This window comes from Gadus chalcogrammus, chromosome 4 (assembly GCF_026213295.1).
Source record: "Gadus chalcogrammus isolate NIFS_2021 chromosome 4, NIFS_Gcha_1.0, whole genome shotgun sequence".
NCBI lineage: Eukaryota > Metazoa > Chordata > Actinopteri > Gadiformes > Gadidae > Gadus > Gadus chalcogrammus.
Genome location: NC_079415.1, coordinates 5,624,707 through 5,639,941, shown reverse-complemented (window position 1 = coordinate 5,639,941; position 15,235 = coordinate 5,624,707). Strand labels below are relative to the sequence as shown.

Below are 15,235 nucleotides of genomic sequence, written 5' to 3'. Positions count from 1 at the left end.
CGTGGTTCTATGCTTATTGTAAGAAAGGTCTGCTAGATGCCCTAAATTGTAAACGCCCTCAGTTCACTGAGCTGTCGTCAGCAGGTAATGCTGCAGTGGTGTACCTTTAACCTCTAGAGGGAGCCCTCTACAAGCACTGTGATTCTTTCTACTCCACAGGGGGGCGCTGGAGGCCTATGTCCAGTCGGTGAGGACCCGACAGGGGAAGGAGTTTGCGCCCATCTATCCCATAATGCTCCAGCTGTTACAGCGGGCCACCAGTGCCACTTCCTAGGCGGTTACCAAGGCTCCCGAAAGCATGTCTGACCTGCTTCCACGTGCTACATTCCAGTACTGATGGTGCGTTAAAGTCACCTGAGCCCTGATCGTTGTACTTAGGGGTTTTTGAAGAACATGAGGGTGAAATCTCTTCCAATCAAATCGATTTCATGTTGGTGAAGGATATTCATTTGTTCATGCATAATAAAGACGGGGTTGAGGTTCAAATCCTGCTGCCTTGACTTTCTCTCCCCCAGATTAAGTGATGTGTTCAAGAACAGATCGAGGCATGTTAGGATATTTGTGGGAAAATATTTCCACCATTTTTTTTTTATTTGTACACAATTTCGTTGGGAAGCAGGGGACGACCAATCACACAGCAGAACACTTTAATGAGGGGCTTAGATGGGCCATTTCCATTGGTTGGGAGGAGCTTCTTCCACCAGCGGCTCCCAGGGCTTCCACTCCGCCATCTTCCTGGAGAGAGCCAGCTCGCACTCCGCCTACGCACATGACACACGTTAGAACTTGCTGAAGTGACCATTTTTTTAAAAATGAAATCTCTTAACCCCAGGGAAAAGGTGACGGGGTTAACCCCAGGGAAAAGGTGACGGGGTTAACCCCAGGGAAAAGGTGACGGGGTTAACCCCAGGGAAAAGGTGACGGGGTTAACCCCAGGGAAAAGGTGACGGGGTTAACCCCAGGGAAAAGGTGACGGGGTTAACCCCAGGGAAAAGGTGACGGGGTTAACCCCAGGGAAAAGGTGACGGGGTTAACCCCAGGGAAAAGGTGACGGGGTTAACCCCAGGGAAAAGGTGACGGGGTTAACCCCAGGGAAAAGGTGACGGGGTTAACCCCAGGGAAAAGGTGACGGGGTTAACCCCAGGGAAAAGGTGACGGGGTTAACCCCAGGGAAAAGGTGACGGGGTTAACCCCAGGGAAAAGGTGACGGGGTTAACCCCAGGGAAAAGGTGACGGGGTTAACCCCAGGGAAAAGGTGACGGGGTTAACCCCAGGGAAAAGGTGACGGGGTTAACCCTACAGAACAGGAGAGGAGACAGGGTTAACCCCACAGAACAGGAGAGGTGACGGGGTTAACCCCACAGAACAGGAGAGGTGACGGGGTTAACCCCACAGAACAGGAGAGGTGACGGGGTTAACCCCACAGAACAGGAGAGGTGACGGGGTTAACCCTACAGAACATGAGAAGAGATGAGCGCTCACCTGAAAGATGACCTCTTCAATCTGTCCACCGTTGATCTTCTTCTCCAGCTTCTCAATATCTGTCTCCTGGATCCAAACACAACGAACACGCGTCAGCACTTGTGATAGAACATATTTAACTTAAAGCACAACTGCATACAATTTCTTAAGACGAGTATCGTGAACAAAATGATCATGTTATCAATATTATGATACTAGTTTTATGTTGAAAAAAAAAACAAAAAAACACAATGCACTTTGTTTGCAGAAACATTCAAATGAATAGTGTACATATCTATATCGACATATTCTCCCTTCGTCCCCATAGTGAGTCACAAGTTAACATGGTCAGTCCTGCAATCCTAAACTCACCATGATGAATCTCCACCAAGAATCACGTGCACCGCCAGCCAGTGTCTCCTCGAGGTTATAACACCCTAAACCCGGCTCAAACCCATTGTATGTAGAGTCTTACGGAGCAGGGGTTCCATCTTCATGCGCGTGTGCATGTTTGTTCGTGTTGTGCATGTTTGTGCGTGTTGTGCATGTTTGTGCGTGTTGTGCATGTTTGTGCGTGTTGTGTACGTTTGTGCGTGTTGTGTACGTTTGTGCGTGTTGTGTACGTTTGTGGGTGCGTGACGTACGGTCTTGACCAGGTCGTAGCGCTCCGTCACCAGCTGCTCCGTGTATCGGCGGTAGGCCGCGTCCTGGGGCAGGGTCTGAAGGGAGGCCAGGATCTTAGAGTACAGGATCCTCAGGCGCTGGGTGGGGAACACAACACAGCATGTTGGCCGTCTGCAGGGTTGGGTTGTTGTTCCAATACAAATATCGGAGAGTACGCATCGTCTCTGACCTATGTGCGTTCGAGATGCCAACTCAGAAAAACATGGATGCGTGAATGCTTGACAACAAGAATACAAAATGTAATATTATAAATGTAAATGTTATCTAGTTCTGAAAAAATAAATTGTGTCAGTAAGGTAACAGACTATACATAGCTGTCATCGTAAGGGAACCCTTCAATAAGAACAAGTGATATTGGTAGTTAGAATGCTAGATGCCGTATCTGTATTTACTCGCAATTGGGAAGCAGAAAATGGTATCGGAACATCTCTAGTTTAGTGTCAAGACCCTCATCTCACATTATCATTAAGATCTCAGAAGGGCATGAAAACATCTCCAGAACAAGAGGCGTAATAACGCTTCAGATGGAATTCAAAAATTATATTTAGCATTTGATGAGTAAGGAGCTCCCCAGTGTCCGTCATTAACCGGTATTATACTAACATACATTTAGCACAAGCTTTTTTTCCCCTCCAATGTATCACTCTGTACATTAAGATGAGGTCAAACCTACACATTTTACCCAAATTAAGGTTTAACAAATTGTAGTTACCAATAAATCAATGTTAAATCCATACAAGACGTTTTCAATCTATTACATCTGTTCCCGGATCATCTAACCCCAGCCTGACAACCCCCGGTCACTCACCTCCTGGGGGTTCTTGGAGACCGCGAGGCCGACCAGACCCGTCGTCTGAGGGAGGAGACGGGAGACAGAATCAAGGAGAGAAGGAGACGAGGAGACAGACAGTAAGGAATCAATTAGAAAACACTGGTGATTCAAAGTCAGTGTTCTGAATACAATATCACACACACACACACACACACACAAACTAAAACAATATCCCATAATCTGGTGTGTCTCTGATCTTCTCTGAACAGAAACACTCAGAGGTTCTGGTTCTTTAAAGAGCCTCTAATACTGAACCCATCAGCCTCTGTTTGCTAACGTGTTAGCATGTAGCTCCGAGCCTCCAAGGGTAAACTACGGCAGCCGTCAGCCCAGACGTCCCGCTAACGTGTTGAACGGACATCTCAACATGTTTCCCCTTTGACGTTTCATCAGTTTGCGTTGTTTACTAAGTAAGAAGTGACGGTAGAATATGACCTCCACTCTTACCTTCTTCAGCAGACCCGCCATCTTGCTTCTCTGCAGGATTGAAGGGCGATTTAAAATGACGTCACAGCTGTTTTTGTTTACGTGGGGCGTCAATGCCCCCTGGTTTACTGCGTGCTCATCACCTCCCCCTGATCACTTGATCCCCCTCCCTCCGTGCGCTTCGCATCCAGAACACTATATAGGCCCTCTGATGATCAACACCTGTCTGTAGTTGATCGGTATAATCTAGCATTCAGGATACAGTTAATCAGTGAGGCCTTCAATGCAATCATCCTGAATTAAACCGCTTTTCAAATGACTTAATAATGACGTCAGGGTTATTGCCATGTTGATGTAACCACCCAATATACAAAACACACGTAGCCTGCCACAGTCAGAAGCTGAAAAGACTGTAATATTCGTCCGATTCTACAATTTCCGACTGTCCGTGAATGCAACCAAAAATCTTGCGTCATTTAGTAAAAACGCTGTAAAGTATGTGCTTCTTTCCTAGAACCTGCGCTTGATTTAGAGGACTTTTGCAATAAATTCATACATATTCAATACTACCAAACAAGAAACATTTCAAAACAATCACATGTCACTTTAACGAACACAGGCTTTTTCTTTTTAAAACCCTTTTAGGCTTTACAAATCAACCAAAGTCCACTATCGTTGTGGAGCTCCGTTTCCCTTCTTACTTGCTCATTGAGTTGAAAACTCACCGGGTGCCTCTGAACGACTTCAACAAGACTGTTGCATGCAAGTGGCCTGCCGTATATTTTATAAAAATAAAAATAATCTATGGTTCTGAAAGCGTCTAGGCCAGCAGAGAAGGCTTTGCTGGCCCTGACGGCCCGCCTCTGCAGTTAATACTACAACTGTTATTACTTTGGTATTATCAATAAAGCATCAAATGTTTGCACTAAACATACGTAAACATACATATATATACATAAACCTGAGTCATCTCAACGCAGCCTTATCAAGTCGCATTAATTTAACTTTCGATAAACGACTGATGGACCTGAACAATTTTTAATCATGAGCATCTTCTACACAAACTCCACCTTTGACACTAACTCACTTTTACAAACTTTCTATAACACACGCACACACACACACACACATTATATTACACTCTTTTGCACAAACACTCTTTAACAAACTCCCCCATAGACACAAACTCACTCTTTTAACACAAACGCACTATTTCACTATTTTTCTCTTCTACACAAACATGAAACGTGAGTGAACACAAACACACAGATTAGGTGCCAGTGTTTTACATTTATTAAAACAGTCCAAGTTGGAGTACTTTTAATGACCTGGACGAGGTAATCTGTAAACTACAAACCGACCAGAGTGAGGCGTTTGGAAACATAAAAAAAAGTTTGGCAAAACAACACAAAATAATCTACAGTACAGTAATTTCTCAAAGTATAAAAATATATTACAAATCTTCAGAAATATTTACAGGGAGCTTTCTACAAATATGTCTAACTCTAGTTTCTTCTGTTAGTTAGCTTCAGTCTAGACAGAATACCTAAAACTAAGCCTCTCGCTCCGGTACCACCGCAGGCCGGCCAGACCCCAGGGACGGGTCGGTAGGACACCCCAGAACGGGTCCTCTAGCAGGGGGAGGAGGAGGAGGAGGTGGTGGAGGAGGAGGGACTGACACGGAGAAGGAGGTGGAGCGCCCTCTCCTGGGGCATCAGGGCATAGCAGGATGAGACTGGCGTCGACGGCCGCTAGAAGAACATCCTGAAAGAGTAGCGACAGACGTCAGGACAAAACAGACTGACTCCTTAAAACATCTGATCTGGGGTAGGCATATTGTCGCTTAAGTTTCTTCTGACAAAGTAAGTAAGTTGCTCTGGATAAAAGCGTCGCCTGAATGCCCTAAATCTAAATCGTAGACCAAAACAAAGCAGGTAGCAGAGGTAGCATGTAGCAAACTAAGCATGTTGTCTTCATTATTGTCATGACAAAGTGACCCTAGTGGGATAAAGAAAGTTGTATTGTATTCTATTGTCATGGGGATCCCAGGAAGAGAGCCTCCCGCTGCTGTAGCAGCTAACAATGCTAACAGGGGAGCCTACCTGTAGAGGCTAACGATGATAACAGGGGAGCCTACTTGTAGATGCTAACAATGCTAACAGGTGCCCCCACCTTTAAATGCTAACGATGCTAATGGGTGAGCCTACCTGTAGCAGCTAACGATTCTAACAGGTGCCCCTAACTGTAGAGGCTAACGATGCTCACAGGTGCCCCTACCTTTAGAGGCTAACGATGCTAATGATGCTAACAGGTGCCCCTACCTGTAGATGCTGGGGTCCAGCAGTAGGGCCGTGTCCGTGGCCAGCTTGGACAGGTGCACCACCTTGGTCTTCTGCTGCTGCCGGTCGCTCTCGTTCACCCACACGTCCGGGAGTCTGGGGCGCAAAGCAAGAGGTCAGAGGTCAGGTGACAGGCCCGGGAGCGAGCGTCATTGGAGGAGAAACAGTCAAAGAGCAGGACTCACATGTCCTCAGGACTCCAGTGGAGCAGCAGCTTCACCTTCCCAGACTCCTCTTTCCGCCGGGCGATGACCTGGAGGTGTCAGAACATCATGGCATGGGTTAGTACCTCAGAGCTCGTCTGAGGCACCAGCAGAGTTCACATCACTGGACCGACCGGGGGGGGGGGTAGCAGAACTATAAGTACAATTAAATCAAGGGACCCAATAATACGTGGTCCCCCAGGTGAGGACCCACAGGGTCTATGGTCTAAACTATTTTGTTCAGCATTCTCTTAATCCATTTTGGTTTATTTTTATTGCATTGTTAAGCGCCGTGTATTGCAGTTTTGCACGAAAGGCACTATGTAAATAAGTTGGATTTGATTTGCCCGCCCTTCCGAACGTTTCCCCTGCCCCTGGAGAACATGGTCTGCTGAGAGCAGACCAGCAGTGCATCGTCTGATGCACGGCTTCCTGGCTCTGATACCGAACCGCGCAGTGGATAAGCTCACGGAATGCATTTCATGATGCATTCACATTTGTGTGTCGAGTGTATTCATTCAGAGTCAAAAACAGGCTTTTAACGAGCCAAACGCAGCACTGGGTGAAGCAAGGAGAGGTTTGATTGGAGCACCGGGCTGAGGAAGAGGAGAGCAGTGTGGAGGAAGAGGTATGGTAGTAAGAGAACCGGGCAGTGAGGAGGAAGTTCTTTGAGGACCGTTCTGTAGGAGATGAGAGCAGTAAGGAGGAAGACGGTGCAGTGAGAGGGAGGTGTAGAGAGGAGGAGGACAGTGGTGTGTTTGTACCGTGCTGTGGAAGACGGCGCTGTGCCCGTTGCCAAGGCTCTCGATGTGCGTTGCCAGGTTGAGGCAGATGGCCCGGTGCCGAATGGCGTCCATCGTCTGAGCATCGAAGAAGTCATGGGGTCGCGCTGGAACACGACAGAGATAGGCGTCAACGGGGTCAAAGGTCAGCTAGCTGCCCCACACACACACACACACACACACAACAATTTAGCTTAGAGTTTAGTTCATTAGAACGATTCAGTGCATTGGTGTTTGAGCGGACCGGCCAAAAGGTTCTGGGTTCGATGCCCAACGTCCGCAGTCTACATGTGGGCCTCCTTGAAGCCCAAGCTCTCCCTTCTGCTCCAAAGAACAGTAATGCATAAACACTTTGGATAAACGTGATCCAACCATCCTCAGCACCTGCACTTAAAAGGTGACATATTATACCACCAGGTGAGTGTGATTAGCCGTTACGAGCCGTTTTTAAGATCTGCCTCTTGCATCTTATCCGTCTTGCATCTAAACTTGTGTCTGACAACACTTTGTGTTGTCAGACACAAGTTTAGATGTAAGACGGATAAGATGCACATCTAGGTGGACACGCCCACTTGTGATGTCAGGAGAGGCAGATTGTCAGAACGGCTTGTATTGCTAACCACACTCACACCTGGTGGTATATAATATGTCACCTTTAAGACCAGACCTGCTGCGATGAGGATTCAAGGATCAGTAACTCTCACAACAATAATGACAGGAAACTTCCCCCAAGCTAACTAGAGTTGTTCCGATACTGATTCAAGAAGCGGAAATTCTGTGAATTGATGCTCACGCTTAACTCCAAGAATACAAATGTATTCTTATAATTACATAATAATTACTACAGCATACAAATGTAAATTATCTGCTAGATGCTGTTTCGTTATATACTCGGTATTGGCCGATACTCAAGTTCAGAAATTGGTATCGTGAGGGGGAAAATGGTATCGGAACATCTCTAGAGCTTCACGGTGACACATTATACCACGCAGATGTGGTGTGATTAGCCGTTACAAGCAGTTTTGAAAATCAGCCTCTTCTGACATCACAAGGGGGCGTGTCCACCTCGACTTGTGATGTCAGAAGAGGCCGATTTTCAAAACGGCTTGTAACGGCTAACCCCTCTCTCACCCAGTGGTATAATATGTCCCCTTTAACCCCCCCGTCCCCCCCTTCAGACCCCCGCCCCCCCAGACTCACACATGCGCTGCGACCCGGCCGGGACGGAGTACATACGTAGGGAGCGTCTTCGTTTGCTCTTCAGCTTCCTCCGCTTGTTGAGCCCCGCCTTGGAGGGGCTCTCCTCCTTCAGCCGGCCGTTGGACCCCGGCCGGCCCCCCGAGCTGAAGTGGGTGGGCACGTGGCGCGCCAGCCCCCCCTGGGAGGCGAAGGTGGCGTTGCAGCCACCCACCACACACTGAGAGTGGGGGGGGGGGGGGGGGGGAGACAGGTACCGTGTTATGATGATGTATATATCGTGTGTGTATGACGGTGCTGTGCAGTGGTTAGCGGGCCTGAGGTGATGAGAGTGTCGTCACGGGGATGGACAGTCAAGTTAACAGAACTAAAGCGTTAATTAAAGCCCATTAATGTTATGTCTACTGTGGAGGAGGGTTATGTTAATACCACTAAAGGACTATATGTTAATACCAATAGGAATATGCAATGTTAAGTATAAAGTGTAATTTTAAGGTGATGTTAATACCACTACAAGAGTACATGTTAATACCACTGAGGGGTTTGTAGTGTTAACATGCTAGAGCGATGTTGGAACCAGAATGTGACTACTAGTTAGATCCCCAGCTCCCTTCTAGCGAGGTGTCGAGGTGTCCCTGAGCAAGACACCTCCCCCTGACTGATCCAGAAGAGCTGGCTGTCGCCTTGCATGGTTGACTCCGCCGTCGTTGTGTGCGTTCGTATTAATGGTTCACTTAGGACAAACGCGTCTGCTAATGCCCTAAATGTAAATGTACCACTAGGTCTACATCATGTTGAGAACAAGATAACACCACTAGACTATATTATGTTAAGAACAAGTTAATACCACTAGCCCAGGGGTCACCAACACAGCGCCCGCAAGGACCATATGAGACGCCCACAGACCTGTTCTAAACATAGCACAACTCTTTCCCACCTTTTTTAAGTCATTGTTGATAATTATTGTGAGAAATCACTAACATGCCTTAATTCATTAACATGTCTTCACATAGATGAGCGTCATTAATCACTAATAGTAATATATAACTAAAGGCAAACTGAGCAAAATTTGTTGTTTCATTAGTGTATTCATAAGTGTTTTTTTTTTTAAAGCTCATAAAATAATTTGGGTCGCACATCAATTGACAGGGTCGGTCGGAAACCGGAACCAAACAAATTTTTTTTTTAGGCCTAATACCACTAAAGGAGCATGTGATGTTACATCATGATATTACCACGACAGGACACTGTCGTGTCAGGAGGACACTGTGGCCTCTGTGCAACGGCGTTACCTTGAAGGGTTTGTCCCCGCTGTGGGTCAGCATGTGCCTCTGCAGCCAGCTGTGGCTGGTGGACGGCGTGTTGTACACCTTACAGCCCTTCCACAGACACACAAACACCTGCACACACACACACAGGGGAACACATGCGCAGTCATAGGGGAGCCCAGAGGGACACGAGGCCGCAGAGACCAACCGAGCGAGGCGTCTAAAAATAGATTTAGGGACACACACACACACACACACACACACACACACACACACACACACACACACACACACACACACACACACACACACACACACACACACACACACACACACACACACACACACACACACACACAACTATACACAAATAGAAAATCAGAAAATGAGACAACTACGCAGCTAGACAGAGACTATTACTCAGAAAGAGAGACACTGAACTACTCACAGAAATAGACAAAGCTAGATGCAGACAGACACTGAACTCCTCAGGCAGAAGGACAGACAGACACAGAACGCATCAGACCGACACAGAACTACTCAGACAGAACTAGAGACAGACAGTCCGACACTGAACTCCTCAGACAGACAGATAGTCAGAACTACTCAGGCAGAAAGAGACAGAGCTAGAGACAGACAGACACTGAACTCCTCAGGCAGAAGGACAGACAGACGCATAACTCATCAGACCCGCCGACACAGAACTACTCAGACAGAACCAGAGACAGTCCTGAGACAGACAGAACTACTCAAGACAGAGCTCGAGACAGACAGACGGACACTGAACTCCTCAGACAGACAGACAGTCAGAACTACTCAGACAGAGCTAGAGACAGACAGACAGTCAGAACTACTCAGACAGAGCTAGAGACAGACAGATAGATAGTCAGAACTACTCAGATAGAGCTAGGGACAGACAGACGGACAGAGAGATAGTCAGAACTACTCAGACAGAGCTAGAGACAGACAGATAGACAGTCAGAACTACTCAGATGGAGCTAGAGACAGACAGAGCTAGAGACAGAGCTAGAGACAGACAGACAGACAGACAGACAGACAGACAGACAGACAGACAGACAGACAGACAGACAGACAGACAGACAGACAGACAGACAGACAGACAGACAGACAGACAGACAGACAGACAGACAGCCGGCCTCACCCCTCCCCTCTGGGGGTCCACGTGCAGGGCTCTGATGTGCTCCGCCAGGTCGGGGCTGCTGGGGTTCTGGAGGTGGCAGTGGTCCCAGCAGCAGGTGTACCCGGGGGCGGGCTTCACCCCCCCGGCCCCCGGGGGCCCGACCGCCATCGCCACGGGCCCCGCCCCGGCAGGGCCGGCCCCCCCGACGGCGACCCCTCCCCCGACCCCCCCGCCGTGCCCGTTCATCATGGCGGGCGTGGAGCGCCCGCTGGACGCGCCGCTCTCCGCGTCCATCAGGGTGCTGCTGATGCTGCGGACACAAGAGGGTCGCCGTGGCGACGGGGCGGGTTAAGGTGATGCTGCGGGTCAGAGCTCAGAGTAGCACAGAGAGCAGAAGACAAGCCAAGACACTGAAACGTCCCAGTCCCGCCCTCCGTCCTTAAGTGTGTGGGGCGTTGGAGCCGTGACAACGCTGTGTGACTGACAGGTAAGATGGGTTCCCAGGACCAATTGGAGATGAGGCGCTTTGATTGGTCAGATATGATATCAAGACTCACTTGTTCGGAGTTCAACTGGACTCTGAACAGCCTCCCCCCTTACCCCAACACCCATCTTATGCACTTATTGCATATTGTCCGTCCTGGCATTAAAACAATAGTACTTAGCATCGTGTAGCATCTTAGCCTAGCTATCTTTGAATGGGTCAATCTAGCGATCGTTAGTGCTTGGCACTTCTGTCTATGAACACCCTCCTTCGACACTGATGACAAACCGACCAAACTACAAACTATTCAGACTTCGACTTGTCTGAAAACACCGAGCCATGAGGAAGAGCATCCCGGTCACCGCGACGTCCCTACTCTGATCAGAGACTGAGGGTGGGCTGAAGGACTAGAGAGCGATCTGTGGAGGCTTAGAAGAACTGAGCCTCGACCGAGAAAGAGCTACAGGGCAGACCATCCGAACGATAGTGTGTTACAGCGGGTAGCGGACGCAGGACATGGGGGACTCAGTCACATGACCGCGGCCGTGGCGCTGCAGAGAGTGAGTGGTGGAGTGGACTGGAGGTCAGACCACAACAGGTGCAGGACCTGTGAGACCAGACCCGAGTTCAACTCAGCCTCGTCTCGCCCACGCGGTCGTTACGCCTGAACGTGATGGTGAAGCTAACAAGGGCACCCTGCTGACACCTTTAAAACACGGTGGTTTCCTACTTCCAGTTCTCAGTCAGCGCGTTTCCCCAGACGGGTTTACCGTCACACACTGAGTCAGTTTCACCAACCAAGAAAATTTAAGTTTATAAAGTTATTCTAATGCCAGATGATCACTAGCTTTTACGTGTAAATTGCATACATTTTACAATCTTACAAAACATCCATTTTAGCAACCACACAAATCAACAACACAAATATCAATCATGATTCATCACATAATCTGAACCCCCCGTTTTAATATCGCTAAAAGGTAGTGTACTTTTGTGTCCTACTTTTGATCTAACTTGCAACAGTTCTCCATCTGAAACACTGAATATCCTCATGAACCAGAACGAAGGTCCCCAGATATTATTATTATATTATTATCCAGAACTCACCCAACCACTCGTTCTCAGAACGTCTGACCCAGACTCGGTCTAATAATGGAGACCTCACAATAGTTTAACTAGTGGCGAGGGGTTACTAAGGAGAGGTAACAGTTAAGTCCTGGTTACTAAACATATTTCTGTAGGCTTCCACTAATGGAAAACATTTTTGATGTTTGAACGTTCCTCCACCCCCACAGAGAGCTTCCATCACACATCTAGATAAGGCCCAGAGGAAAAGTTTACAGTTCTCTCTCTGATGCTGGTACCACCATAGCCCCATCGAGATGTTATTCTGAGAGTAGAGTCACATCTAACAAACTCTATCCAGGGATGATCCTCTCGGGGTCTAAACCCGGGACCCGGTCTATAAGTCCAACAGGGACCTGGTCTGCCTCGGCTGGCCAGGCCTGGCCACGTTCTGGACATGCGACCATGCGTCTCCTCAGACCTCTAATACAGAAACACACACGTGTGGTTCTTCCACTCGGACTCGCTCTACACTTGCTGTCTCGTCTCTCTGGTTCTGTCCCGATTTACTGAGAATCGAGAAAAGTGACAAAAGACAGACCGTGTCGGACCGGTATCACTGAGTGGCTTTAAGCATCCGGGCTAACAAATGACAACAAAGGTCCGATCCTACTGGAGACCCTGAACATCTAGGACCCCCTAAACCCTGGTGCTGAACAATGGTTCTGGACCAGAGGTTTGGAACCTCAGGTTATTGACCCCGCTCCCCGCCGCTGATGAGCACACGGTGGTCCTACTGGTTCTACTGGGAGTACCACCGACCTGTCCTCGGAGTCCATACGGCTCAACGGCTCTCCGTCCGAGGAGGAGATCTCCAGGCTGGCCCGCCTCCTGGGCCCGGGCTCGGCGGGCCTCCCTCCGGGCTTTGTGCGGCCGCTCTCCGCTCTTTGTTCTCCGGGCTGAGTCTCGCTGCTACCCGCCAAACTCGCCGGACCACCCGGACTTTCCCCCGGTGGCTCGCACAGTTTCTCCGTAGTTTTCCCGTCGCTGTCACCGCATTCCGTCGACGGCACCGGCTCTTTGTCTGCATGTGGACCGGGAGATGGGTCACCTCCGTCTCCGCCGTCCGCCTCCATGTCGGCTCCGTGCTCCGCATCGCACGGCAGTTCCTGCCGGTGGTCCGGCGGAGGGGCCCGGGCCTCCGCGCCGGGTTCCCCGGTCCCATCGGCCGGTTCTTCCGAACCTCGCTCTGTTCCGTCGGTCGTGAGTGCGGCCATCTTTAGACCTCCGGGAGCAGATCGGTGTCTAAGGAGTTGAAAAGTTGAGCTCTCTGGTCCTTCCTCCTCCTCGCGCTGTTCGGCTGAGCAGTGGGGGGGAGGGGGGAGGAGGGACATGACGTCACGGCGCCGCGTCCCGGGCTCCACGTGGTCCGGGAGGGGGGACGTGACGTCACGGCGTCCCGGTCCTCCTCAGCTCCAAGTGGTCCGGGAGGGGGGGGGGACCTGACGTCACGGCACCGGGTCCCGTTCCTCCTCGGCTCCTCGTGGTCCGGTGGACTGAGAACGAAACGGGTCTCAAAGTGCTGAGAAGGCCTGTTTTGGATTCAGGTTCCCGGCTCTAAGGGCAGCTTGGAGGCAGGTTATGGATATTAATATCACAGAGCTCTAGGTCCGAGGTGGAGGTCGGGTCTGTGGCGGGTCGGGGTCTCGTGTTGACCCCCGGGACCCACTGGTGTGGAGGGGACCGCCTGTGGTGCTGACGATGGTCACTCTGTTACAGGTGTTTTATAATTTTTCCAATGTTCACACATTAGTACTAAGAAAAAATACAGTTTGGTTGTAAAATAAAAACCATTATACATATTTTAATAACTTAAGATATTTAAAAAAAGTTAAACCGATGTGTAGAAGTTTATTTTACCCAATAGTCAGCAGTAGAGTAGACCTGGGAAAAATTAGGCTACTATTCACTATGTTTGGAGTTCTTTAAATAGTTCTGTATCCTTCAGTTATTTGAATTCTAGCAACGTCCTTGTACAATATTGTTGCCATGCTGTATACTAACTTACATACAATATTAACTTGATGTCTTTTCGTTCCTACACTTCCAGGGTTTTGAAATCAATGGAAATAAATGAACTCAACTGCAAGTCGGTTTAACCCTCTGAATAGGACCTGTTGTTCTGTTAATACACACAATGTTAACAGCTGAACAATATAGACAAATAGTTGATAGTTTCATGATTCACGTTTCCTTTATCTGCAGTAAGAATCTAGACCTAAGAATCTATTTGAATAACAACGTAGGGTTCATTCAGCAGGAAAGGGTTAGGGTTAAACAAACTGTAGATTCATCTCTTACTCAAAATACAACCACAGACAGTTTTAAGAATGTCAACATTTATTTCACATGATATAAAACAGATGGAATATGAACATTTTGCATATTGATCCTAATAATACTAATATTAATATTGATAACCTCTATAGTTATAATATCCACTCTGCTTGTTTAATCGTGTACATAAATTACACTTTTTTTACATTTTGTACATCGTTCGTGGACCTCCGTATTGCTTTGTGCTGAGTCTGGTGTCTCTAAGACTGGTGTCTCTGGTGTCTCGTCTCTAAGTCTGGTATCTCTGAGTCTGGTGTTTCTGAGTCTGGTATCTCTGAGTCTCTCTGTGATGTCTTTGAGTCTGATGTCTCTGAGTCTGGTGTCTCTTGTCTCTAAGTCTGGTGTCTCTGAGTCTGGTGTCTCTGAGTCTGGTGTCTCTGAGTCTGTTTGTCGGTAAGTTTGGTGTCTCTGAGTCTGGTGTCTCTAAGTCTGATGTCTCTGAGTCTGGTGTCTCTTGTCTCTAAGTCTGGTGTCTCTGAGTCTGGTGTCTCTGAGTCTGGTGTCTCTGATTCTGGTGTCTGAGTCTGGTGTGTCTGAGTCTGGTGTGTCTGAGTCTGGTGTCTCTGAGTCTGATGTCTCTGAGTCTGGTGTCTCCGAGTCTGGTGTCTCTGAGTCTGGTGTCTCTGTGTCTGGTGTCTCTGAGTCTGAGTCTGGTGTCTCTGAGTCTGGTGTCTGAGTCTGGTGTCTGAGTCTGGTGTCTCTGAGTCTGGTGTCTCTGAGTCTGGTGTCTGAGTCTGGTGTCTCTGAGTCTGGTGTCTCCGAGTCTGGTGTCTCTGAGACTGTTGTCTCTGAGACTGTTGTCTCTGAGTCTGGTTTCTCTGAGACTGTTGTCTCTGAGTCTGGTGTCTCTGAGTCTGGTGTCTCTGAGTCTGGTGTCTCTGAGACTGTTGTCTCTAAGTCTGGTGTCTCTGATTGTCCATCGGTGGAGGCGGGACGCAAAAACCGACAGACGCCGA

At 48.6% G+C, this 15,235-nt stretch overlaps 3 protein-coding genes across 4 annotated transcripts in view; 1 reads left to right on the top strand and 2 right to left on the bottom strand.

The window, feature by feature from the left end:
* The window catches only part of cog5 (component of oligomeric golgi complex 5), a 44,936-nt gene extending 43,647 nt beyond the window's left edge, over nucleotides 1-1,289 (top strand). Inside the window, exon 22 of the mRNA XM_056587887.1 lies at nucleotides 160-1,289. Coding sequence (XP_056443862.1) covers nucleotides 160-274 — 115 coding nt within the window. The 3' untranslated portion in view covers nucleotides 275-1,289. The remainder of the gene's footprint in view (nucleotides 1-159) is intronic.
* ndufa5 (NADH:ubiquinone oxidoreductase subunit A5) lies at nucleotides 551-3,564 on the bottom strand. The gene is made up of 5 exons (XM_056587904.1): nucleotides 3,425-3,564; nucleotides 2,954-2,998; nucleotides 2,106-2,222; nucleotides 1,483-1,548; nucleotides 551-761 (listed from the first exon to the last, which is right to left on the bottom strand). The coding sequence occupies exons 1-5, from the start codon at nucleotides 3,443-3,445 to the stop codon at nucleotides 660-662; spliced, it is 351 nt and encodes a 116-aa protein (XP_056443879.1). The 5' UTR covers nucleotides 3,446-3,564; the 3' UTR covers nucleotides 551-659.
* An 841-nt stretch (nucleotides 3,565-4,405) lies between these two features.
* On the bottom strand, nucleotides 4,406-13,272 carry aebp2 (AE binding protein 2). 2 transcript variants are annotated; one of them, XM_056587890.1, is made up of 8 exons: nucleotides 12,705-13,272; nucleotides 10,355-10,643; nucleotides 9,217-9,324; nucleotides 7,964-8,144; nucleotides 6,710-6,834; nucleotides 5,928-5,995; nucleotides 5,725-5,838; nucleotides 4,406-5,167 (listed from the first exon to the last, which is right to left on the bottom strand). In XM_056587890.1, the coding sequence occupies exons 1-8, from the start codon at nucleotides 13,157-13,159 to the stop codon at nucleotides 5,155-5,157; spliced, it is 1,353 nt and encodes a 450-aa protein (XP_056443865.1). In that variant the 5' UTR covers nucleotides 13,160-13,272; the 3' UTR covers nucleotides 4,406-5,154. The 2 variants fall into 2 exon arrangements, with proteins under 2 accessions (XP_056443865.1, XP_056443864.1); XM_056587889.1 differs by having other exon boundaries at nucleotides 4,407-5,167; nucleotides 7,928-8,144.
* Between the last annotated feature and the right edge of the window lie 1,963 nt (nucleotides 13,273-15,235).